The sequence below is a fragment of the Crocuta crocuta genome, unplaced genomic scaffold (assembly GCF_008692635.1).
Source record: "Crocuta crocuta isolate KB4526 unplaced genomic scaffold, BGI_CrCroc_1.0 scaffold343, whole genome shotgun sequence".
In the NCBI taxonomy this organism is placed as follows: domain Eukaryota; kingdom Metazoa; phylum Chordata; class Mammalia; order Carnivora; family Hyaenidae; genus Crocuta; species Crocuta crocuta.
The window spans coordinates 538,664-565,348 of NW_027532679.1; the positions used below are offsets into that span (position 1 = coordinate 538,664).

Sequence of the window (26,685 nt, forward strand, 5' to 3'; positions counted from 1 at the left end):
CCCCCCCCCCCCCCCCCATAAATAAATAAAGAAAAATTAACCTGTTACAGAAAAAAAATGAGAAGACCCAGCCACACTGAATTTTTGTTCCTTTGTGACTGTTGTCCAATGGCAGTACCTACCCTCTTTAGACAAGGACACCAGCATGGAGCCTGTGGGCTCAGACTTTGTATGTTTTATTGTACAAGGCAGAGAGAGTAGTAGTCTGTCCAGCCTACAAACTGAAGAGCATCAGTTCTTATAGGAGAAGAGTTTGAGAGGAGAAGGTCGAGAAAACCTAAAGGGCAGAAATTGGAGTCTCTAGAGGGGACTCTATACCCAGGACACCGCTAGGTATTGTGGCCTGATGCCCCAGAGCAGTGATAGAAAGCTTTCTGAGACCTAAGGGATGGGGAAACCAGCTTACGTTAGGTCCCCTTGAGCCTTCACTCTCCTCCATCTGTGAAATGGATGTGGAATCTAATCTTAATCTCTAAGGTCTCTTCCAGCTCAAACACTGTGTAGGTGTGAGAGCAGCTAAGGCAGATGTTACTAGGTCTCAGATGGAAAAGGAAAAGATCCTTGATCCCTTGTCTGTGCATTGGTGTATTGAATTCTTTTTGGGGGCAGAGACACTGGAGAGAGGCTTCACCAAGGCAGGCCTGCTTGTCATACCATTTTTGGTGTAAGCGCTGTAGTAGGTGCAGGATAGAGAACTCTGGGCAGGAAACTGGAGACCAGCCTTCTAGTCCCAGCAGTTTGGTTCACTTACTTGCTAAAACACTTTGGGCAATTTACTGAACCTCTTTAGATTTCTTTTCCTCTTCTGTAAATGAAAGTGGTTAAGCCAGAAGACCTTTCAAGGTCCTTTCCTGCTAGGGTTTAGTTTGATACATCAGTGTGGAGATGAAGACTACAGTGTGTTGAGAAAGATTTCATCTAAAGGAGATTGCTTCCCCCCACCTGATTAGACTGGCTTTAGTGTTAATCCTGAGAGCTTGGCCAGGGCTGTGGTTTTTCTACCTAGGATTTTTCTACCTAGACATGAGGCATTCTATCTTCGGCTTCTGGAAAGTGCTGGGCAAGATAAGCTGCCCCCAGAAGGTTAGGAGTATTCATAGCAGTATGTAAACAGTGGTGGTGCCTGGGTGTCTCAGTCAGGTAAGCATCTGACTTCAGCTCAGGTCATGATCTCACAGTTTGTGAGTTTGAGCCCCACGTCCGGCTCTGGACTGATGGTGTGCAGAGCCTGCTTGGGATGGTCTCCCTCCCTCTCTGCCCCTGTCCTGTCCATCCTCATGCTCACATTCTCTCTCTCTCAAAATAAATGAATAAACTTTAAAAAAATACACCAAAAAAACACCCCACCATAGTAGTGGCCCATCTCTTGACAGAAACGTTCTTGAGAAGATTCGCCATCCCGTACCTGGTTACACTGGGTTACTGCTGAGACCCACCCCCCTGCTTCTGGCCCTGAGATTTAGAGCCCATGTCTGGTGGAGATCAGGGTCAAAGTATTGACAAGATCAGTGGACGGGAAGCTGGCCCATCTCAAGAGATTGAGTATTCAGGGTCATCAGGCTAATCAAGAGAAACACCAGGGCTTGAGCCTAACCTTCCTTTGTATGAAAGGAACTAATTTGGCTACCACCAAAGTGAAAATCATTCATTTAATACATTTATTTGAGTAGCCTACTGAGTATTAGGCCAGGGCAATACTGATGGGAACAAGGCAGAAGGGAGCTGCCCTTATAGTTTACATTTTAGTGGGGGAGACCTAGTAAACTAACAGGGTAGTTCTTGCTATCTATTGCTACATAACCAATCACCCCAAACTTGGTAACATTAAAAAACAACAACAACAACAAACAACCATTTTGTTCCCTGATTTGTGTGTAGGTCAGGGTTAGGATAGGACTCAGCTGGCTGATTCTTTTCTGTATGGCAGTGTTAGTGTAGTGGGTGTCCTGGTCTGGAGGGCCCTCCAGACTTCACTAGCATTTTTGGTACTGTAGCAGGGATGGCTGTAAGGCTGAATTTAGCTGGAGGTGGAGGGCCCTCAGGTGCCCTCTCCAGCATGGTGATTTCAGAGTAGTAGGACTTACTGTGCAGTGGCTTAGTGCTCCTAGACAGAACTTTCCAAGTGACAGGAAGTAGATGTTGTCAGTATTCTGAGGTCCTGGACCTGAGCACTAGCGCAATGTCACTTTTACCATGGTGGGATGATACAGATCCCAGATCCTGCTGGGAATGAAGAGATGGAGTCATGGGCCCTGCCTTTCAGTGGGAGGAGTGTCGATTTGCAGGCATCTTTTTTTTTTTTCTAATGTTTTTTATTTATTTCTGAGAGAGAGATAGCGTGAGCAGGGGAGGGTCAAAGAGAGAGAGGGAGACACAGAATTGGAAACAGGCTCCAGGCCCTGAGCTAGCTGTGAGCACAGAGCCCGACACGGGGCTTGAACCCACGAACCATGAGATCATGACCTGAGCTGAAGCCGGACACTTAACCAGCTGAGCCACCCAGGTGCCCCTGCAGGCATCTTTAATACCAGCTTCTGGTAATGGTAAGGGCTGTGAAAGAAAGAGTAAGGCAGTGTGCTAGAAAAGTGTTGGAGGTATGTGGCTGAGGACCATCTTCAAACACCTCATCAGGGAATGCCCGTAAGGGTGAGTGAGCCAAGATGGGATTGATAAGGAACATGGTGCAGAGTATTCTTGCCTGGAAGAACTGCAAGTACCAGGTGGCAATGAGTTCAGAGTTCTCCAAGGAATGGACCAAGAGGCCTGAGTGGATGACAGGTGAGAGACTCAAAAACTCCGAAGCAAGAAGTCTTGGGAGACCAGCTTAGGGAGTTTGGATCCTGTTCTGAAAGCATTGAGAGAGGTAGCATGATATGATTTCTGCCTGAGGGTTACTTTGTTTTATGCAGAATGGACTGATGTGGGGGGCAGGGAGAGGCCAGATCGGAAGCAGGGAGACCTCTTGGAGACTTCTACAGAAGTCTAGGGAAGAGGTGGAAAGGCATGGAAGATGGCACAGTACCAGGCCTGATTTTTTTTTTTTTTTTAACCTTACTGTTTTCCTTTGAGACTAGGCTACATTAAAGAGGAAGTTTTCTGATTGCCGTTTCTTACTTCCTTCTATCTATCCAGAAACCAAATTATTGTTGTATTGTGCCCATTAATAAGAGGATGGCCTGATGCAGGCAGAGGTCATTCCCCTGGTTCTAGGTCTCCTGGCTGAAGGGCCTGGAGAAGTGTTGGTTTTGCCTTGCTTGGCGGCCCCCTGTACCCCCTCCCCCCCCTCAGGCCTGTCTGAGGCAGACTCCATGCCCCAGGGTTGAAGTGGAGTGAGAGTGTGGGGGAATGACATGGGGGCACCAGTGGGAGCTCTGGGGAATGGAGTACAAGCCCAGCACGGGCTCTCAGTGCCACAGTTTTCTGTTCCAACATCTTGTCAGAAACCGTGGTGGCTTTTTAGTTTCAGGTAAGATCTTCAGGGTGGGGTCAGAGCAAACTGAAAGTCTGTGGATCCAAGTTCTGTTTCAGCCCTGCTCTCTCGTTTCTTCTGGCTGGACCTTCATTTCTCGCAGCTTGTAAGAAGGGATTGGGACCTGTGCTTATGAATGCATTGCTCGTCTGTCACTAATATGCTTTTATCGTGTCCCTGTACTTAGCCAGATGTCCCAGAATCTACCTCATGAGTAGCTTGCCTTGAGGACAGACACACCAGGGAGCCAGGCCAGACTGCCCCAGACCCTCCACTCCTGACATGATTATCAAACTTGTGAGCCACCCACACCATCTCATTCATTATCTAGGTTCATTTCCACAACTCTGTGGGATCTACAGTTATAATCCGCGTTTTACAGATGAGAAAACAGAAGACTTCAGAGAGGTTCAGTAATTTGCTTCAGGCCATGTAGTATTTAATAAGTAGCTGGGATTCCAACCCATAGTAGACTGACTCCAGAGTTCTGCAGTACTTAGCATCTGGCTTTGCATTCTTCTAGAACACAGAAGCATACAGACCTTACCTGGAAAACAGTTTCTGGGAGAGAGACAACCACACAAATCTTCAGGCAGCAGGAATCTGTACGGAACTCTAATGGCCCAGCCTGAAAGTTCCCAGTTCTGCCCCCTGGCCACCTTTAGTGGGTGTGAGCAGGCCCTGGAACTTCTGATCTTGCAGAGGGGCCCTGGCCCCTCTTCCTCTTCAGCTCTGTCAGGACACGTGCAGCCTGCTGGAAAGAGCCCTGCTGACCTTGTGGTTTCTCAGGCCTGGCCTCTGGGCCAGTTGGAGGATGGGAGGTGGCCCTCTACAGGCACCAGGAGGCTCTCTGGCTCTTCCCAAAGGGGATGGGGACTACTGTTATGTGTTGGGCCTTTTAACTTCTTTCAAAGGGAAAATCTTTTTAGTTTATTCAGGCAACACCAGTTCATAGTAGAAAAATGTCCACCAGCCACCATAAACACTACTAAACAACCACGTCCTTTTAGACCATGTTGCCTAATAGAAATACAACACAAGCTATATATATATAATTACAAATTTTTTTAGTAGCCATATTTCTAAAAAAGTAAAGACCGGTGACAACTTAAATGACATAACCCAAAATAAGAGATTATCATTTCAACATATAATGAACATAAAAATTATCAGTGAAATATTCTATAGTCTTTGTACTAAGTCTTTGAAGTTTGGTGTGTATTTTATACTCAAAGCACTTTTCAGTTTGGACTAGCCACATAACAAGTGGTCAGTATCCTCATGTGGCTAGCGACTGTTGTATTGGACGGCACATTTCTATACTTTATTTTAACTGGGTGATATGTATATGTATTAAATATATATATACACATGCTTTTTTAAAAAATGGGATAATAATATCTCATGAGCTGTATTCCCCCTCCCACCCCACTTAGAAACAGAGGCTTTCAAGGGCAATTATCTGCTTAACCCTCAAAGCAGGTCTTGGTAATAAAGGAACATTTTCCTGGTGACGGAGGTTAAGGAGCTGGCAGGCACACACCCCATCTCTTCTGCCTCTGAAGCCTCCACTCCTTCACTGCCCCCTGCAGGCACCTGGAGTTGATCTGAGAGCACTGAGCCCAGTCCAGAATTCACATGCACCATGTGCACATGCCTGCACACACCCCGCACTTTGCTGAGGAGAACAGGCCCACATCGGGGAAGCTACTGACTGAGGCTGTCACGCAGGGATGCAGGTTTCAAACACAAGCACACTGATGCCCAGGTCAGTGTTCTTTCCGCCACACTCCTCTGCCCTCCAACAGCTTACTGCTTGGGTTTGCAACTAGCCAGAGTACAAAAGGAAAACCTGTGTGGGGTGGGCAGAGACATTCACTTGGGTTTGTTCTGGGATGCTCCCAAGCCCACAGTACATCCCCAAGGGCAGCTGGTCAGCAGTGGCGAAAAGAACAGCTAGGCTAGAGTAGGTGCAGAAAGGGATATGGTTTGACCTGGATGAGGTTGGAACTTAGAAATCTGTAAATAATTGATTAGTTTGTCAAACCACCCTGCCCCCCTGATGCTATTATTACAAGGATGTACCTGCTTCACACCAGGCCATTTCTGTGGCAAGAACCTCAATTCCTTGGCAGGTCTGAGATCTTTAGGAGCCTTGTTTCATTCCCCACCCCACCCCCACCACAAAAAAATTGTGCTTCAGTTTTTCAGACTGTAAAATGAGGCTCCCTTCTAAGTGTATCAATTATATGCCACTGGCCACCTCCTTTCCCTTTGTAGGAGGGCTGGGGATGAGCTACAGACCTCGGATTAGCCCTCGGGTAACGGGGACTGGGTTGCTTATGAGTAAGAGTTTTTTGTTTTTTGTTTTTTGTTTTGTTTTAGTTTATTTATTTATTTTTGAGAGAGCATGTGCAGGAGAGGCAGAGAGAATCCCAAGCAGCCTCCTCACTGTCAGCGCAGAGCCCAGTGCGGTGCTTAAACTCATGAACCCATGAGATCATGACCTGAGTTGAAATCAAGTCGGGATGCTCAACCGACTGAGGCACCCAGGCGTTCCGATGATTAAGGTTTTGAGGATCCAGGGGGCCTGGCCTTCTCCCCCATTATTGTAGCACCCAGGAGCACAAGTGAGCCAAGTCTCCACAGTCTGGGAGGGTCCTGCTCCAGGGAATGAGGAGATGACTTGGTTTCCACTCCTTTGGGAGCTCTATTGCCTAAGGTAGGACACCATCCAAGATGGCAGCTACCAAAGCTGAGGATTCTGAACCACCATTCATTGATTTATCCTAGGGTCTAGTCTAGTCTTCATCAAGTCCTTGGATTGAAAGGACTGGTACTGCCTTTGGGATAGTCCTTAAGACTTTAGGAGAGTTTACAGAACACTTTATCTGTATTTCACAAGTGCCCTTGAGGTTGGTGGTCGTTGGCTCCCTCTTATGGAGAAATTCATTCTCCATAGGCTTAATGGTAATTAAGAGACCTACCCAGGGTTAGAGTTAAAAACTGGCGGAGTCAGTTGTTTTTTTTTTTCCCCTTTAAAGCATAACTAATAAGGAAAAAGTAAGCATCATCAGTTTTCCTATTAAATAAGATACTACAAGGGAGGTACTTAGCACAGTGACAGTTCATACTAAGGGTTCAATAGTAACTCTAGAAACATTTTTTTTTTTTAATGTTTTTTATTTATTTCTAGGAGAGAGAGAGAGACAGCGTGAGCAGGGGAGGGTCAGAGAGAGAGGGAGTCACAGGCTGAAACAGGCTCCAGGCTCTGAGCTGGCAGTCAGCACAGAGCCCGACGCGGGACTCGAACCCACGAACCGCGAGATCATGACCTAAGCGACAAAGTCGGACGCTTAACCGACTAAGCCACCCAGGCGCCCCTCTAGAAACATTTTTTAAAAAGATGTTTGACTCTGTCAATCTTTCCAGGAGCTGTGAGCACAGCAGTTTGTCCACTGAGCTCGAGGCCCTTTGACCAGGCATGGGGAGAGGAGTATAAGGGCTGTGGCAGTCTGGGAATGCTGGACTTCTGGCTGGGAGTGGAGAGGCTGCTGAAGTTCCCCATTGGCTGCAGCTAGGCTTGAGGATTCTCTGGAATGTTCTCTGCCATTCCAAGCCTTCTCTATCCCACCCCCTGATTTGTATCATCACTGCCATTGCCCCTCTGAGGTAGCAGCTCTTTGGAGATTGTAGACTTGAGGAAGACCAGAATCCAAAGGGGCCATGGAAGCCATCTGGCATCTCCTTTCTTAGAAAACTGAGGCCTCAGTCTCTTGGCCAGAGTCTCCCACATGGCACTAAGGAAAATCATGATGCTCATGCTGGGTCTTTTTTCATTCTGCCTTGTTCTTTTCAGGGAAAGAGACAGGAGCCCTTTGCACCGGTCAGTGCTACAGGAGTGAGGATGAGGAGAGGATGAGGTCTGGCAGCACCAGCCTCCAGTGCTGACAAGCACACGCAGGGCCTCCTGGGGCTCCAGCTCACCAGCCTCCAGCTCTCTTCCCTCTCTGACATTGGCCTGCCGATGACACACCCTGAGCCCTCAGAAGCCAGGAAGGCGTGCTCAAATGGAGGAGGTGTTGCCCAGAAATGCTCTAAATTTCCTGAAAAACAGGCCCACCCTTCTACTCTCCTTTACTGATGAGTTCTTTCAGCTAGAGCATTAAGTATGGTTCTGGGAAGGGTGGGGGCACTGAGCGAACTTTGAGAACTAGATACCTAGTAGGAAGCTCACCTCAGAAACTGAGCTTGGGGTGGGGTAGAAAAATTTGTCATTGGCCTTTTTTAAAAAATATTCTGCAGTGAATTTTATTGAATTCATGGGGAGAATTCCTTTATGAAAAATAAAAAGGTTGTACAGCCCTGTTTTGTGAGACAAACCAGTGATGAAGCCTGCTCAGATACACAGAGAGATCTCTAAACTTCCAACATAGTAGCTAACATACTGAGTGCTTACCGTGTGCTAGGCCCATTTCCAAGTACTTCACAAATACCAACTCATTCAATCCTCACAGTCCCACTAGGTTAGAAACTAGTCCCATTTACAGAAACCCAGAATCACCAAGATAGAAGAGCTGTTGGAGCCCAGGCTCATTTTTTTTTTTTCTCTATTTATTTATTTTGAGAGTGAGTGAGCATGACCAAGGGAGGGGCAGAGAGAGAGAATCGTAGGCAGGCTCTGCTTCTCAGCACAGAGCCCGATTGGGGCTCAGTCCCACAAACAGTAAGGTCATGACCTGAGCCAAATCAAAAGTTGGACGCTTAACCGACTGAACCGCCCAGGCTCTTACCTATTGCACCACCTTACTGCTGGGAGTAAAGTAGGCAGTTTTCCTGATTCCCAGCCCAGTGTTCTTTCCACAGAGGCACCCATTCCTTGATTCTCACTTGTGTTCTTGTATTTTGTTCTTCCTGGGACTTGCCTTAATCCCTCTAGAAGAGCCCAGGCCTAAGGGTTGCAGATCTTTTCTGAGGTGCAGATCTTTTCAGTGGCTTTTGGACTGAAAGCATGTTGAGTCCACCACGCCCATACTAGTTTCATGGGCTGGATCTTTAAGTCTTACCTACTTTTATATTCACAGTACATAGTATGTGTTATATAGTTGAGAAGAAGAGTATTTTTTTTTAGTCATTACCAAACAGGATGCTCATAGGAGACCTTGCTAATTGATCTTGGGCTTTTCTTGAGCCCATTTACTGCCTGAGGATTGTCAGTAATAGCATCCCAGGCAGTCAAGATCAAGCAATCACATGTAGAGTTTCAGATTAAAGCCCTTGTATAAACTGGACCCTGAGAGCATAGGGACTATCTTGTTCACCACCACTCCCCCAGTGTCTTGCATGCAGACCCCTCAAGAGGCAAGTTACCAGTGGTCAGGTGACACAATAGGCTGGTTGGGACATAGGGCTAGGATCTCAGAAAACAAGTTGATATTCTTGGGACAAGTCAGGAAGCTCGCTGTGTTTCAGTTCTCTGTTCTGTAATATGGGGGAGAACCACGTCTATCCTTCCTACCTCATACGGTTTGAGACTTTGACACCACGAGGGGTGAGGAAGTATCTTACAGCTGATTAACCCTGGTCAGCAGGCATAAGGAAAGATAGTTTACCTGGTTGGGTGGTTTATGCTCTGTTTAGCTCTCCTGTGCCCTGTAGCCGGGCCTGTACAAAGTCCCTGCTTTTTCCACCCCCCCCTTTCCCCTCTCTTCCCTGTACTTTGTCCTATAAGATGTTTACAGTTTCCTCCATCCTTCCCTTTCTGATCTGCTGGAGGAGGCAAAATCCTCTTGGGCTGGGTTCTGGCAAGGGCTTGGGCCTTTGGTTTGCAGGATCCTAGAGCATTGTCTTCAATAAGCAGTGCTTTGATTCCTGACTGTGCTTTGCCCTTCTTCCCCCATGCTGAGGGATGGCATCCCCACCTGACAGGTAAGCTCATAGGCTCAGAGAAGTGGATTCTGGTGCTCATGGCTTCAGTCCCCTGTTGGGCCTGCAGGTTTGAGCTGGAGACCTTTGAGAACCAAATATTGGTCTCCTGCAGTGCTGAAAGAGGCCTAGGGTGGCCTGAGATTTCAGATCCTTAGGGTCAGATACTTTCTCACTGTGTGACTTTGGCTGGCCACTTAGTCTCTGAAACTGGGATAGTAATTCCATCATTGTGAGGGTAAAAATGCACAAAAAGCCCACAACAGGAAGCTTGAGGTGAATGCTTAGTAATGGTAGCCATTATTGTGTAGCAGACCAAGGCCTCCAGCATTGGGTGAGCAAAGAGCAGGCTTAGCCTAAGAGAGTGGAGGCTATCTGGCTCTTAAAAGGAGGCAGGCAAACAGTTCCCTTCAGAGCCTTCATGCTTCTCCTTCTGGCACAGCCATAGTTTGGAGCCTATTGTGAAACTGAACCCCAAACCCAGCCCAGATTGATCCTTTGTGACCTCCCATCTGTCAAGACACTCAGCTTGTGGATTCTTGGCCTGACCAGTCTTGTTTCCTGATGCTAGAGATCGAACTGGGGTAAATGGAGGGGATGTGCTTCTCATGCACCCCTCCTGAGGCTGCTGTTGGTGTGTGTAATTAAAACATGCTCCCTCCTGCTCCTGTGAGGCAGGTAATTTCTGTCTGCAGAGATGAGACCCTGGACTGGGGGTTGGAGACCAAGATTCCTTCCCAGCAGTCTCAGTTCTCAAACATTAATTGGCATCAGCGTTGTGTCAGAAACTTGTTAAAACTGCAGATGCCTAAGCTCTCCCTTCCTTGCCAAAATTATTCCTGGAGCGTGAGGGAATTCCAGGAATATGCATTTAAACCAAGTCTGCCCCTCTTCGCCAAGTGGTATTGCAAGCCTGCTAGCTTACTGGTCCCAGTTTCCACAGCTGTGAGGTGAGGGTTTTTCATACACCCTGTGCTTACAAATTCCAGCTGAGTGCAAGGTTAATGGGTAGCAGGCTTGGGCTCCACATCCTTCGGACCAACCCTGATAAGTCAGAGCATGCAACTCTTGATCTCGGGGTTGTGAGTTCGAGCCCCATGTTGGGTGTAGAGATTACTTAAAAATAAAATCTTTAAAAAAGAACTTAAATATACCTTTTAAAAAGAACATAAATGTAAGTTTAAAGATTATTAAATATTTTAATTTTAATCAAATGATATTAAACAATTATAAATGTATGGGTATATAACATATTAATTTTAATTAATATAAAATATTAAAACAACCCATGTACCCGCCACCAATTTAAGAGGTGCAGCCCTAATTTTAAAATATTAAATGTGGTGTTAAAAAAATAAATAAAATTGGCCTCTTTTTTGTGGCACCTCGGAGGTGGTAGGCAGCCTCCGAATGAAGCTGAACATCTCTTTCCCAGCTACTGGCTGCCAGAAACTCCGTGAAGTGGACGATGAACGCAAACTTTGTACCTTTTATGAGAAGCAAATGGCCACAGAAGTTGCTGCTGACGCTCTAGGGGAAAAATGGAAAGGCTATGTGGTTCGAGTCAGTGGTGACAATGACAAACAAGCCTTCCCCATGAAGCAGGTGTTGTGACCCATGGCCGTGTCCACCTACTGCTGAGTAAGGGGTATTCCTGCTACTGAACATGGAGGACTGGAGAAAGAAAGCGCAGATCTGTCCGGGGTTGCATTGTCGATGCCAATCTCCGTGTTCTCAACTTGCTCATCCTGAAAAAAGGGGAGACGGATCTTCCTGGACTCACTGATACTACTGTGCCCTGTCACCTGGGGCCCAAAAGAGCTAGCAGAATCCACGAGCTTTTCAGTCTCTCAAAGGAAGATGATGCCCGCCAGTATGTTGTGAGAAAGTCCCTAAACAAAGAAGGTAAGAAACCTAGAACCAAAGCTCCCAAGATTCAGCATCTTGTTACTCCACATGTCCTCCAACACAAACGTCGGCACATTGCTTTGAAGAAGTGGCGCGCAAAGAAAAACAAGGAAGAGGCTGCAGAATATGCTAAGCTTTTGGCCAAGAGAATGAAGAAGTTGTCCAAAGAAAAATACCAAGAGCAGATTGTCAAAAGACGAGAGCTGCTTCCTCAAAGTCTGAGTTGAGTCAAAAATGAGCTTGTTGTAAGAGGAACAAATATATAAGATCAGAAATCAATAACTAAATAAATAAAATACTAAATGTGGTGGTGTGGTTCTGGTAACCCCTATGAGAATTAACAGTTGAAACTCACTGGGTTAAATTTAAAAACTTCCAAGTGTGTCCATCTAGAGAAAACCTGCCTTAGAATTACCTAGCAGATTCCTGGCCCCACCATTTCTGAGCAAAAATCCCTGGAGGGTGCGACCCAGGAATCTATGTTTTGATAAGCTCCTCAGAGGATAGGTAATTCTGCATATTAAAATCTTAGGGCTGAGGTACTTTTGTAGCAGTGGTTTTGGAGGTAGATTGTGCCTCTGGAAAGCTGGCTTCAATTAAGTTGTAGTTAGGATGATCAGTGAACATAAGGATAAAAATCAAAGCATGTTAGGCCTGGAAAGACTACAGATGACAGCTCCCCTCCACCCCAACCATGGGCCTCTGAATGGCCAGACTGAAGACCCCCAGGTGGAAACTTATGTTAAGCTCCCACAGCAAGGCTCTCTAGCACCTGTGCTGGTACTGGCCTTCAGTCTCCTGACTCCTAGCCCAGGGCTCTGCTCACTACCCCCCTGTCATGGAACGTGGACCAGTGGTCCTTCCTTCCTTCCTATGTGGCCAGGTTTAGCAAATAAAAATACCAGACACCCAATTACATTTGAATTTCAGATAAATGGTGCATAGTTTTTTAGTATAAGATGTCCTAAATTTAATTGCATAGGACATACTTATTCTGAAAAATTACTTGCTGATGATCTCAAATTCACATTTAATTAGATAGGTCCTGAGATTTAAAAAATAAAATAAATCTGGCAACCATTATCCATCTCACTCTTTTTTTAAGCACTAGAGAGATTCAAGAGTTGCCTCAAAGAGCCAAAAAACTATCATGTATTTGTGATAGTTCTGTGTTGAATGATGACCTCAATTAAGCTGTAAATCTGTGAGCTAGCAGCTATCATGAACTTCACAATGAGAGATTAAGTCTGACTCAGAGATTTCCCATGTAAATTGCCTTTTTGCCTCCATCATGAACCTGCTTGTTTGGTTCTCATTCCTTTGTGTCCCAGTTAGTGTCGATCAAGTTACGAGCTGCATGAATGGTTGGTCTGATTTAACCATGTCCCCTGGCCTTGTGGGTTACTTATTTGATGCAGACTGGTGGTTAGAACATCTTCGGGTGAACTTGAGTCCATGCTTTTAACTGCTGCTCTGTCCTGCCTCTCAGCCCAGCAGCCTGGTAAATTGGTGATAGAGTGGATTTTAGATAGGGCTTAGAACCCCTCTACATTTACTGAAGGGGAAGGGACTGTGAAGTAGGATAATAGGGTACCTGCCACTTCCTTGAGAGCATCTGTGAGCAGGGGTGAGTGTCTATAGGTGGGGCAGCCCCTGTCTCCTCATCTGTGGCATCCCAGGGTTCTACTCTTTCCCAGTCAGGGTGTAGCATGTGACACTGAAGTGGCCCCCTGCCCCAGACCCCTCAAGAGGGCAGATCTGCTCCTTCTGAGAAGCAAGGTCTGCCTGGCTGACCTGGCTTGGTATAACTAGTCCATACCCAGGACCTCCCAACTTACCATCTGTTTCTGGGATACCTGGCAAGTCTCTTCCATTTCTGTGGGGTTTCCTGTTGCCAAGTCTACCCAGCCTGCAGGGCTGGAGCTATTAGGGCTCAGTGATTTCAGAACAGGAAACCAAGGGCTAGTGAGGGAGCCTAACCTGGCACACTGCATGGGTAAGTGGTCAGGACCTGCCTACCCGACATCTTCGAGAGGAAGCTGAGAGGTTTGGCCTTCCCTGGAGAAGTGTGAAGAAAAAAGATGGGGGCAGAAGTGAAGTCCCCCTCCTGGATCCATTTCAACAAGAGCACACCTCCTTTTCTGTCATGTATTAACAGTTGCATGTAAGAAGTTGTTTATCTTAAAAACAGTGGGGGAGGTTCCTGTAATGCTTGGGTTTTTGGACCTGCCTCCCACCCCTATCACGCACGATATGCCCCTATGCCATGAGTGAATGTCTAGGTGAACAGAGCATATTTTGTTTAGGCCGGAAGTTGGCTTCCCCACCAGCTGGAAAAGCTCTGGATTTGAAGGCAGGAACTGGATATTCAGTGCCAGCTCCACACAATTCACTGGTCACTTTGGGCACAGCCTGGTCCCTCCTGGGCTCAGCTTTCCTGTGTGTACAAGGAGAAGCGTTCTCAAGTCCCTTCTAGCCTTGCCTGAGTCTGAGAGCCTCTCCATGCCAATAAAGTAATCCAAAGTAATTTGGGGGAGGCGGGGGACTCAGAAGCCTCTTGAAGAGAGAATACCCTAGATTAAGATAATAAAAGTGAATTTGCATTACCCGAAGTGGTGGGTTACCAGGGGAAAACCAGCTTTGAGGTCAGCAGCCTCCCACATCAGATCAGTAGAGTCAGGCAGGCAGCAGAGTGTTGCTTGTGCTTCAAAACCTTCCTGAGAGGGATGGCTTCTGAAATCCAGGGCCTAGCTGCCCAGTGCTTGGCCTGTCCCTCAAGAGAGCATGCAGGAGCCCACAAGCAGAACCTGACTCATGGAAGAGGTTTTTTGTGTTTGTTTTTTTTAAATGTGAATTGATTAGCAGTATTTTTAAAGCAAGAAATTTCTTTTTAATAATCTGTCTACTTTTCTTGAAAACTCAGAAGCTCTGGAAACACTTAAGTCTGTGTTTGAGGGTAGAGCCTTGGCTGCTTCTGTGTGGGTGCTGTCCCCTTTGCTTGCTAGCTGTGCTTCCCAAGCTCTCCGGGGTTGCCAGCCCTGCCTGGGGCCTGGAGGCTTAAGTCTGGGACCTCTGGGGAGTTCCTTTGTGTGTTGTCTGCCACATACTCTCTCTGTCCTCTCTTTTCCACGGCTGGCCCGTGGTGTTGAGATTAAAACATATGGATTCCAACTCTCAGTACGGAACGCCAGGTCTAGACCCCACAGGGATTGCAGCTGCTGGACTGTACAGATGTGTGCAGCTCAGTCCTAATGCAGAGGGGCAGCTAACCTCTCTTCCCAGAAGAGAGCGCTTTCAGATTTTTTTGAGAAACACCTGTGCTTCTGTAAATACTTTCATCAGTAAATGTGTACTGTGAGCCTGCCATGTACATGCTGTGACCCTGGGTTTCAGAGGCCAGTGGGCAAGGTAGAAGCAATCCCCACCCTACAGAGTCTGCAGTCATTGTCCACAAAGGGTGTGTTATAGGCCGGCAAAGCCCAGGGATGGGGTCAAGCAGTACCAGTGACTCAGTCCCAGCTTTGGAGGTTTGTAGCCTCCTGAACTGTGGACAAGTCATTTAGCCTCTCTGAGCCTTAGTTTCTTCATCTATAATCTGGAATCAGCATCATATCTATCTCCTAAGTGGTTATGAAAAAGAAATGAGCTACCATAGGTAAAGAACTTTGGCACCTTCCAAGGATGTACTACAGTAATTATTGGGTTTGAGATACAAATGCAGCTGTTTCAGGGGGTGGCTCTGAAGACCCCAGGTTATAGACTGAATTAGAACTTGATCTGGAGTTGATAGTTGGGTAGTTCTTTACATTGGGCACTCAACAGGGAAGGCTTCCATGGAAGAAATCTGAAAGTAATGCTGAGATGTATGAATAATGTCACGCAGATATACTGTGTGACCCTGGGCAAGTCCCCTTGCCTCCATTCCATTTTATGAGCAGTTGGACTAATAGTGTCTTTTTGAGGCAGATGAGTAAAATCACACATACAAAGCACTGTAGACTAGCACCCATTTTACTGCTCTCATCAGAACCATATGTGCTCTTCAGAAAGGCTTTATTAGGTGCTGGTACTTGGAGGTGCTGGTACTTGGAGGCCAGGGGCTCCACTGGCTGTTTGTGTCTTCCAGCAGTAGTAGTACTAATTATCTTTGGTCAGGGCTTTTGGAGCTAGGATGAGCCACAGGGACATCCCATGTCTGATCAGGAAGAGTGGGGGCACCAGGCCTCCTGGGTCACCAGAGGCTAAAGATAGTCTACTGGGGTTGGGCCTGGTCCAGGCCCGGCAGCATCATGTGACTGGAACCCAGCAGCCCTGCCCATCCTCCCAGGCCAAGGGGTGCACACTGGGGCTGGCAGCTTCCTTTGAGCAGAGCTGCTAGACGGGTTGATCTTTTGAAGCCCCCTACACGCACACACGCACACTCATGCATGCAGGGATGCCTTTCAGCCCCTTCCTGTGTTTCATCCACAGGTCTGGGGGGAAGTTGGGGCGGGAGGTCTGGGCAGAGAGAGACCTCTGAGAAGTGGCAACAATGGCAGTGACAAGAACTGGTGAGCAAGGTGAGGAAGTTAACCCAGTGTACTGTTTTCTTTGTAGAAGAATGTTTCTGCCTAAGGAGTGTTAGGGTGAGTGAGGTTAGGTTGAAAGGCTTGTGGTCCCCAAACTCTTCCTCTATGACTCTTCCCTTAGGTTGGCTTAGGAGGGATGAGCATAGTTGGGCGATATAAACCAGGCTTCTTCTGCCTCACCTTCCCCTTAGATGGTTTCGCTCCCTTCCACATTTGGGGTCCCAGTTTGCAAATATCTTTGGCAAATAATCTTTCCCCCATGTGCCTTAGTTTCCTCATTTGTAAAATGAGACCAGTTAGAAAAACTAGCTCAGCAGTACAACAGTGCGTGGCATTTAGTACATATGCTCAGTACATATCATGTGCACTTGTTAATAATATTATAACCACAGCTTGTCGCTAGCATCTCTTCTTTGATGAGAAATCTCAGTGGTGGAGGTCTTGCCTTCTGTCTCCTCATACCTTTAGACCTCACGTTACTACTTTTGTTCAATTGAGGAAGATGAGGTTCAGAGAGGGTGGTAAAGTAGTGTCCCCCAAGGTTATACAACTGAAGGGTGCTAGAATCTGGACTAGGACCCAGCCCTGATTTCAGGTAATCCGGTACCTCACAGGCAGAGCTGGGCATGGGGTTCCTCTGGAAGCCAGCATTGCCGAGGACACTTGTTGTTCTGCCTGGGGAGAGCTCTGGCTAGAGGTGGAGGATGAAGCTGTAGTCTCAGGAATTGGTACTTGGAAAGCAAAGCCTCTTTTCTTGGTGTGAAATCATAGAGGCGAGATGGGCTTTGTGCACTCACCACTCATTCAACAAATGTCAGCTGCTTTGCTGGGCCTGGAGCTAGACACTGGGATAACTGCTATCCGAACAGTCTGGTTTCTGCCCTTAAGGCACCACATAGTCAGGGGGTGAGGGTTCCGGTGCTATGAGAGCATGTAGGAGGGGCACTTGACTTGAGGTCTGGGAGGGTCCCTTAGGAGATTGACCTAATAGCCACATACTGGTTAGCAGATTGGTTGAAACCAGTGTCAAATTAAGTAATACAGTCTAATAAATAACCTTGTTCCCCAAAGTAGAAGTTCTTTCTGGTCAGGGTAAACTTAGCCTTTTCAGCTGCCAATCTCCAGGAGATGGTATCAGCCCCCAAATAAACATTTGGCCCTCCCCATTCTTCTGGCAGTGAGGCTGAAATCTCTGACCCCCATTCTCAGTCCCACAGGCTTTCTTCCATCTGGCCTTAGCCTCGTCTCACCTTTTACCCACATTTGTTCCCAAGTTTCATTTCCAGCTTCTCCGTCATACCAGTTTTTTAACCGTGACGTGAAGAGTTTGACTCTCCCATGTACCTTCTCCCCCTAAAAAGCCACTGGTTTCCTGTTGCTTGACCAAGTCTTTGCTCCTTAGATTTCCTAGATCTGGCCCCTCTGGGTAGCTTTTATTTCAGAGGATCAGCAGCATTAGGATGTTTCTAGAACAAGACAGCATAGAAAATATTTCTTTTTATCTGGTTTTGTAGTGGGTGTTATGGGTTTGGCCCTTGTGTAGGCTGAGAGAGATTGTGGACGGCGGGCTCTCCCCGTCTTCCATGCTGAGTAAAAAGTTGAGTTACCAAATTTCTCCAACTGAAAGGGAACTCCAGGCCTTCCCTGCGCTCTTCTTTCCTTTAGTGCACCAAGGGCTTATGTCACAGCCTCCTCCCCCTCCAGGACTTGTGGTAAATCCCTTTCTTTCTCTCCTCTTTCCCTGGGACACCTGTCCGAGAGCCAGGACAGTTTCTGAAGGGCAGTGTCCGGAAGAAGGGCCAGACTGGAGCTGGACAGGGGATGGCATTTGTATAATCTGAATCAGTGAATTGAGTCACTTGATCCCCAGGAGTTGCTCTGATTCTTTTCATATTGAGAGACCATTTGATGGTCTCTTTTTCTCTTTAACCCTGAGGATCAGGATTGCTTAGAGATCGTAAACTTGGTGTGTGAATCTGAATTGAAATATTTAACATTACTATATGCTGAGCACTCTTAATGCTCTGGTGCTCTGTTCCATTAGCTGTCACAGTGGTCTTATAATTGTGACTTCAGTTTTACGGATGAGGTAACAAGTTCAAAAAGCTTCTCTGGGCACCTGGGTGGCTCAGTCAGTTAAGCATCAACTCTTGATTTTGGCTCAGGTCTTGAATCTCATGGTTCGTGGGTTCGAGCCCCACAGTGGGCTCTGCACTGACATCACGGAGCCTGTTTGGTATTCTCTCTCTCCCTCACTCTCTGCCCTTCCCCTGCTTATGTTCTCTCTCCCTCATTCTCCCTCCCCCACCTAAAAAAAAAAAAAAAACAACAACTCAAAGGGCTTGTCAAGGGGCAGAGTATGTAGGGCCTCCAGCCAAGTGCAGTGGATGACAAAGTCCATGTGGTTATGATAGGCTGTCTACTTTTCTAGACAATGTTTGAATGAAGGGGTGACAGTTGAGGAAGAGAGAATCTCAAGAGGGTTAGACCATCAGTGTTGTGCAGTCAGCCACTCACTTTGCAGGGGGAGCCACCCTCTGCCCTGCCCACCCTCAGCACCTACTTTCTGCCTGCCTTATTTTCCGGTATCCTCCATTATTCATAGCGGTTTAGCTGCCTTGTTCCCACCACTCTCAATAATCTGAAGGAAAAATAATGGGTTTGTCATGCACATACAGGTGCTCCACAACCACACATAGAGATTTTGATGTGCTTCGTTTAGTACACAGATACATGTATGTATATAGGGAAGCCTCTTCATGCCCTGGGACTAGAGTACAAGCTAGTTCCTACAGTGCTGGCTCCTGGCTCAGAATGGTCCTATGGGATAGAAAGTAGCTTTTCTCCTTTTCCAGATACCTGTTAGCCCCTGACCTGTCTTAATCAGGAGGAAGGTACTTAATCCTAGAGCCTCTGTCTGCCATCCCGCTCCTTTAGAATAGTGGGCCTCAAGTAGGGTCCACCTCGCCACTCTTCTACGTTCTTCTGTACCTGAGAACCCTTCCCTGTCTTCAGTAACTCTTTTTACCAGAAACACCAAGGAAGTGCCCTAAGATTGCACCAGGAAAGAGTTGGTGTGTGTGTGTGTGTGTGTGTGTGTGTGTGAGTGTGAGAGAGAGAGAGAGAGTAAAAGTGCGAGTGGGAGAGGGACAGAGAGAGAGAATCCCACGCAGGCTCCGTGCTATCAGCACAGAGCCCAGACTCACGAACCTGGGAGATTATGAAGTGATTTGAAATTGAGAGTCTGGTGCTTAACCAACGGAGCCATCCAGGCACCCCCAGGAAGGAGTTTTGACCCTACCAGTGGCCACATAGGATTTGTGGCAAGCTGGAAGGAGCACTTGAACAAAGAGTGGAGACCTGTGGCTTTCATCTTGGCTCTTCCCTAGGGAAGCCATTCAGGGCCTCTGTTCCCTGTCTGCAAACAGAGGGGATTAGAACCATGGGTCTTTTTTGCTGTTCTCACCTTCTTCAATCATTTTCTTGAGCCAGGTGCAGAGTGGTGAGTTTAGTGTTTTCTGAGCTGGGCTCGGGTCACTGGCAGCTGGCACAAGTTTCAGAATGCAGCAGTGGGAGAAGGGGGCTTGTTCCCTGTTTGGGCTGAGATGATGCTGGACGTAGGACTGGCACCTGTTGCAGAGGATTGGTTTTCATAGGGAGCCCTTTCAGATGCTAGGCCCTGTCTATCATGGAGCTAGAGAGAGTCGTCTTGGTTGGTTACCTGGTGAAGAATTGCGGGGAGGAGACTCGGAAAGGGATGTGTAATTGATGTCAGAAAGCCAAGTCTTTTATCTGGTCTCCCGCAGGGCCTGAGAGCAGGGCATCTGACTAAGCCTTCCTGCCTTCGCTTAAGCCCCACAGGATTGTAACAGATCTAGGAATTTTACATAAAGGCAGAAATAGTTCTCTCTCCCTAGTAGACTTTTCTGTCCATCTGAGAGACTTTGTTTTTCCTTGGAGCAGGGGCAGCCTGAGGATGTAGCTGCAAGCAGAGTAAGAGCAGGGCACTCTGGGTCCCGGGGGCAGAGGGAGACTAGCCAGGAATGGGCTTTTTTCAACAAACTTTGCACAGGACTACTTGAATATTCGTGTGTATGCCTGGACTATCCGTGTTCCTTTAGTCATCTTAGGGTTAGTGGGGGAATGGGGAATCATTGAGGTCTTTTAGTGACAGGATGACTCTCCTATTAATCAGAGACCGAACTTTCAGTACTTTACCATGTCCCTTTGTGATCTTGGCTAATGGAATGTCAGGCAGGGTGATCACAGGATAAGACTTTTCCCAATTTTAAGAATGTTTCTTACGTTTATTTTTTATTTGAAGAAACAGACAATGACCTGAAAAACTTTGCCTCACTTTTTTGAGGACAGTCTTCAGGAACACCTTACCCTCTGAGCCTGATTCACCCTTTCCACTTCTTGTTAACGAGCTTGAAGTTGTGGGCCCTTTGGCCTGCTCTTGTCTTGAGAACAGGCAGGGTGTCCCTGGAGAAGTGATCACTGCCCTAACTCAGGTGTAGTCAAGGGAGGTGATCCTGTAATGGCTCCGTCTGGTTTGAACACCAGCCTCATCTGGGAAGCAGGTGGTATTAGGCTTCTCCGAGCCACCCAGGATCAGCAAGAAAATCGGAGCATAGTAGTGCCCTGATCCTATGGGCTCCATCCTCTTGGGACTGAGAGATTTTCTGGGTCTCCACCATCCAGCACTGGGTATAGAAGATGCTGTGGGCTGGGTTCCATAGCTCCATCTTTCAGAAGGCATGAGGGGTGTCTTGAGGGGACAGTGGCTCCGGTAAGGGTTAGAAGCCAAGGATGTTGTGGCCTCACAGTTGGGAGTCAGGCAAGGACTCTTTCTCCTTATTAAAAGAACACAGGTGTACTCAAGGACTAGAAAACTCCTTTTGAGACCAGCTAGGCAGATTTCTCTGTTCAGAGACTAGGAGCAAAGTGATGGGAGAGAAGTGAGTGAGTAGAGCCCCAAGGATGTACCTTTCCCGTGGGTCTCTGAGGGAGGAAGGGTTCAGAAACCCTTGTTCTTTAGAAGTATATTGGGAAAGCAAGTGTAGGTATAGAAGGGACCAGACCTATTAATTTCCTTTGAACCAACAAAAAGATTTCTTTTTAAAAAGCCTATGTCTTAATTGAAACGACTGGAAAATTCCAAACAGAATTAAATCACTGTTAACATATTTACTCCTGATGGTACTTAGTTCTGTGGCCTTCCACAATTCTTCCTTGTGTATAGGTACCTGTGCACGTTTTTTGTTCTATAAAAATAGGATTGCAACTTTCCTCACTTACTGTGTTTCATATCTTTTATCTCTAGTAAAGCGTAATCTTTTTAATGACTACTCTAAAAATTGTGCGAAAAGCTTTTTTTATTGTTTATTTATTTTTGAGAGAGCGGGCAAGCAGGAAAGGGGCAGAGAGAGAGAGAGAGAGGAGACACAGAATCCGAAGCAGGCTCCAGGCCCCGAGCTGTCAGCACAGAGTTCGAAGTGGGGCTGGAACCCACAAACTGTTAAATCCTGACCTGAGCTGAAGTCAGACACTCAGCCAATGGAGCCACCCAGGTGCCCCTGCTCTAAAAATTGTTAAGTTTTAATTTATGTAGCCAGTTTTCTACTGTTGGATATGTAGGTTGTTTTCAAGTTTTTGAAGTTCTAAACAGCACTTTTGTTATGGACATCTTTGTATACAACTCTAAACACTTGTCTAATTTGTACTATTAGGATAAATTCCTGAAGGGAACATTGAGTCAAATGGGTCTCACTTTTTCTTTGCGAACTTGGAGGACAGCAGCATCTTTCCCAATCGACTAACGTTTCTGTTGACTGCAGGTCATTGAGGACAGAGCTGGTCCTGGGGGGGGGTGGGGATGCTTAAAAGAGAGAGTCCTGGATTTCTTGATTGCCAGCTCAGGGTTCTCCTCTTGCCTCGCCCATGACTGCTAGCCCAGGTCTGCTCACACACAGACTTGCACAGTGTTAGAGCCAGAGAAGGCCTTTCAGATCCTTCCTTTATAGAACCTGTTGGGACTTAGGGAGCCTTTAGTTACAGAGCTAGCTCTGGCATGGCCCCAGTCTGTCGTGGAATTACCTTCTGCAGGCCTCAGTGCCCTCTTTAGAGGAGGGTACAGAGCTGGGAGGGCCCTCCAGCCTCAGTTCATGGGGTGTTCATGGAGTGTTGGCTCTAGGTTGGTTCCATGACCTCACTTTCCATGATTTCTTCAGAGAGAGGCTGGTATACTTGTTACTGGTGTTTGAGTACATGTTCTTCCCCTCTTCACCATGTCTTCTTCCTCTGGAGGTTTGCAGGTTGCTTGATGCAGTAGGAGCACTAATGAGGGTGAGGAACTAGTGTTGGCTACCTCCATGGGCTATACATAACCATCTCTCCTTCCTTGTTCCCACAGAACATTCTGCTCCAGCTAAGGTGGTGAGGGCAGCAGTTCCTAAACAGCGCAAAGGCAGCAAGGTAAGGCGTAGGAGCGGCAGCCTAATGGGGCTTCCTTGAAGAAAGAGGTGGTGGCCTCTTCTGAGCTGCGAGGTGGTTCTGGATGCTCTCAATAGCAGAGGAGCCCCTTCTGGGCCTCCATTGTCGATGGTCCTAGTGGACAGACTGACTGTGACTTCTGATCTCTCAGGGGAGCTGTTTTCTGGATGAGGGGCTCAATGGCAGAGGCATGGCCACCCCAGGGCCTTGATAGCATGTGTCTTGCAGGTTGGTGACTTTGGAGATGCAATCAACTGGCCCACCCCTGGAGAGATAGCCCATAAGAGTGTGCAGGTGAGTCAGTGGGGAAGAGTGGGCAGGTTTGTATGCTATGTATTATTATTCCAGAGCCTGTGTTCTCCATCAGCTATATTTGGGCTGCCAGTGAGTGAAGCAGGAGAGTGGTCCTTAGGCCAGCTACCCACCTCCAGACTGTATGTCTTGGTGAAGTTTGTGTAGCACTCTTTAGTCCCAGCAGAGAAGCTCATGATCAGTCCTCTCCTTCCAGTGCTTTTGTTCTGGACTGATGGCCTAGATCACTCACTGGCTATGGCCTTTGGCCTTCAGGCCACATGCAGGGTTGCTGTGGACAAGCCAAGGGCTACCATCTCTTTTGTCCCACAGACTACCTGGATGGTCTGGTCTTGTAGGAAGTAAACATACGGCCCCTGCGTCGTCCTGGGGGGCTGTCTCTGTCACTGAGAATCAACGAAGGTAGAGAAGCAAGTTGTTTCCCACTTCCTGCCTGTTTGAACACACTTCGCAGTGGAGGCATCTCAGGCATAAAAACAGGACCTAAGAATATATGTAGTCCAACCCATTGTTGCATGCTGCATCTCCCCTGCCCTGCTTTTCTCGTGGCAGGGGCCCTTCTGTCCCATCCTCGGAGGCTCTCCTACTTGCCTCACCCCCTGTTACTGTGCTTCCTACTGCAGCCACAGCCTCACAAGTCCCAGCCTGCCCGGAAGCTGCCCCCCAGAAAGGACATGAAGGAACAGGAGAAAGGAGAGGGGAGTGATAGTAAAGAGAGCCCGAAAACCAAATCGGATGAATCTGGAGAAGAGAAGAATGGGGATGAAGACTGCCAGCGAGGGGGCCAGAAGAAGAAAGGTGAGTGGCTTGGAACAGGGCTTGGGAGAAGTGGCAGGCAGAACTGTTAAGGGTCAGAACTCGGGGCTGCCAGACGAGGGCTCTCAGGAGCCCTGAGAAGTCCTTGGGAGGCTGACTGGTGTAGGCCACCAGGCCAGCAGCCTTCACTTCCGCCTTCCATCCGTCAGTTCCTTCTCTTGCTTAACAATCATCCGGTAAGCTCTGTTCTCAGCAGTGCACAAGACAGATGAGGTCCTCGTCTCAGAGGAATGTTAGTATATCTTGCTGTGTTGTTGTCCCATGTGAGATTTCATTTAAAACAAGAGTTCCCATTGTCCTTGCTGAGGTGCTGAGGATACAAGGTGGGATGCTCTAACAGAGATTCAAAGTAACAGGTTTAAACAAGAAGTTCATTTCTCTCATCTGACAGCTGGGTGTAAGTAGGCCAGGCCTAGAATGGCAACCATTTCTTTCCTTTCATCTTACTGTGGTGTCTTGGCTCTTGTCATCCAAGACGGCTCACTCTTTCCCTCTTCATTCCAGCTAGCAGGAATGGAAAAGAGAGAGAGCAGCTTCCTTATGGGGACTTAGCCTGGAATTGACTACTTTCATGGAACTCTCATAGACAGAATTTTGACAGTGTCTAAAGGGAGCCTGGAAGTGCAGCCTTGATTCTGGGCAGCTTGTGTCTGGCTCCAGAAAGGGGTTCTCTGACCATGGAGAAATTGATATTAGGAGTCAGCTACGAGGCTGTGTCACACTGAGGTCCATGGCTTCCTTCTTTTAGAGATAAAAATGGGGTCTAGTGTGTGTCATCAGATTGAATCAGATCTGTTGCTCCAGACAGCAAAGAATCGTTAGAGGTAGGGATGGCTAGGAGAGCGCTCTCCTCACATGCCCATGCTGTCCTCCAGGGAACAAACACAAGTGGGTTCCATTGCAAATAGACATGAAGCCTGAAGTGCCCAGAGAAAAACTGGTCTCGCGCCCTGCTCGCCCACCAGAGCCACGACACACGCCTGCCAGCCGCGGGGAGATCAAAGGTATGCACCGCCCACTGTGGAGGGCCTGGGCATGGGGGTCACCCTCAAGCCTGACCCAGTGCCCCTCTCCCCATAGGGTCTGAGCCTGCCACCTACGTGCCCGTGCCCATGGCCCCCCCCACCCCAGCCTGGCAACCAGAGACCAAACCGGAGCCTGCCTGGCACGACCAGGATGAGACATCGAGTGTGAAGAGTGATGGGGCTGGTGGGGCGCGGGCTTCCTTCCGTGGCCGTGGACGGGGGCGTGGTCGCGGCCGGGGACGCGGCCGGGGTGGCACTCGAAGTACGTGAGGCCCCTTTGGGCTCCGGGATGTCCGAGGGAGCGTGGCGGGGGTGGGGGGCAGGGATCTCCTTTCCCTTATGGCACCCATTTCCCCTGTAGCCCATTTTGACTACCAGTTTGGCTACCGAAAGTTTGATGGTGCGGAGGGGCCTCGCACCCCCAAGTACATGAACAACATCACCTACTACTTTGACAACGTCAGCAGCACCGAGCTTTACAGTGTGGACCAGGAACTGCTCAAAGACTACATCAAGCGCCAGATGTGAGTGGACAGGAGGCTTCTTCCTGGGGGGATACATAGGGGCCCAGGGGCCATCAGAGGTGGCTGCTGACAGAGTAGGGATGGGCAGGTCCTGCTGCTGCTAGCGGCAGTGCCTGCCCCTGGCTGGAGCTGAAAAAGTTAACTGCTGCTCATCCTTTAAAAGCTTATTTTTCGTAAAGGTAATGTTTGTTGCAAAAGTAATACCACATTTGCGTAAAGAAAATTAAAAATGACCACAACAAAAAGAAGAGGCAGCGTCCAGAGTCCAGCCCCTTGTGCACTTCTGTTTGTAATGGCAGCGCTGTCAGAGTGCTAGCAAACACTTAAGGAGTTCACAGTCAGCGAGGCTCAGGGCTAAGTGCTTTCCAGGCATCCTCTTATTTAGTCCTGCAGCCATCCCATTCCTATGAGCTGGGTCTTCTCTCCAGTTTTTAGGTGAACAAACAGACCCAGAGCATTGCCCAGAGTTTCAAGGCTAGTAAACAACATACGGCACAGATTTGAATCCATTTCTGTCTGATGGCGAAACCCTAGCTCTGAACCAGTCTGATACATTGTCCCTCCGTCCAGTGGGGAGCCGTACGAGGAAGTAGATGATCTCTGTAAAGTGCAGTAGTATTTTAGGAGCAAAAGAGAAAGTGGCCAATAATATTGGAAGTGGGTTGTAAAGGAGGATGAGGGGTTGACCTGGCATACACAGAAGCCGAAGGGCAGGGGGAATGGTTAGAGAGCCATAAAAGGATAGCATCTCTTTTCAGCCCATCATATTGTACATACAATTAGGGTCAGGGTCGGCAGAGGCTATGTGCGGTAGCCAGGGTGTTCAGAACAAAAAAGACAGACTCCTAAATGATGTAGCAATCATCCGTCTTCTCCCCTCCACCTAGCGAATACTACTTCAGCGTGGACAATTTAGAGCGAGACTTCTTCCTGCGACGGAAAATGGATGCTGACGGTTTCCTTCCCATCACCCTTATTGCTTCCTTCCACCGAGTGCAGGCCCTTACCACTGACATTTCACTCATCTTTGCGGTAGGTCTCCCTCCCTGGGGTTGGGGTGCAGGGGAAGGAAAGGTCCTTACTTAGCCAACTGGGGTTTGGGCCATGGCAGAAAACCCTGGAGGAGTCCCATACGATGAATTCTGCTCAAGTCTCCGGGCTTGGCCAGCCTCTCTGCCTCCCTTCTTGCCTCTCTCCCCCTCTCGTGGAAAATTGCAGACAGTTCAGAAGTAGACAGAGTGGTATGAAGGAACCCAGCCTCAGCAGTTACCACCTCATGCCCCTTCTTACTCCATCTATCCCCCATCTGCTTCCTCACCACTTTGCAGAAAATCTCAGGTAACCTGACATTTCATCCATGTTTCAGTACTTATCTTGAAAAGATAAATACCTGCTGAAAACATAGTCACCATGTCCATTATCACATTACAAGTATTAACAGTTCCTTGATACATCCAGATACCCAGCCAGTTGCAAATTCACCCTACTTGTCAAAACTGAGAATCAGGATCCAGATGAGACCCATGTGTTGTCTTATGAAGTCTCCCCTCCCCCTCTCTTTTTCCTTGCAATTTATTGTTTGAATGAACTGGGTTGTGTATCTTGTCGAATTTCTCATGGGACACAGTGGTGTCATTTAACAT

General features: G+C 47.8%; 1 protein-coding gene and 1 pseudogene across 2 annotated transcripts in view; both read left to right on the forward strand.

Annotated features, from left to right (window-relative positions):
* LARP1 (La ribonucleoprotein 1, translational regulator) overlaps positions 1 to 26,685 on the forward strand; it is a 55,662-nt gene that overhangs the window by 10,699 nt on the left and 18,278 nt on the right. The window contains exons 2-8 of one of the 2 annotated variants that reach the window (XM_077780776.1): positions 22,286 to 22,347; positions 22,594 to 22,659; positions 23,301 to 23,475; positions 24,369 to 24,497; positions 24,574 to 24,780; positions 24,880 to 25,042; positions 25,930 to 26,074. In XM_077780776.1, the coding sequence (XP_077636902.1) occupies positions 23,352 to 23,475; positions 24,369 to 24,497; positions 24,574 to 24,780; positions 24,880 to 25,042; positions 25,930 to 26,074 (768 nt within the window). In that variant the 5' untranslated portion in view covers positions 22,286 to 22,347; positions 22,594 to 22,659; positions 23,301 to 23,351. Of the gene's footprint in view, positions 1 to 22,285; positions 22,348 to 22,593; positions 22,660 to 23,300; positions 23,476 to 24,368; positions 24,498 to 24,573; positions 24,781 to 24,879; positions 25,043 to 25,929; positions 26,075 to 26,685 lie in introns of those variants that run through there. The other variant, XM_077780775.1, reaches the window with a different exon arrangement.
* LOC144245385 (small ribosomal subunit protein eS6 pseudogene) lies at positions 9,412 to 11,578 on the forward strand (annotated as a pseudogene).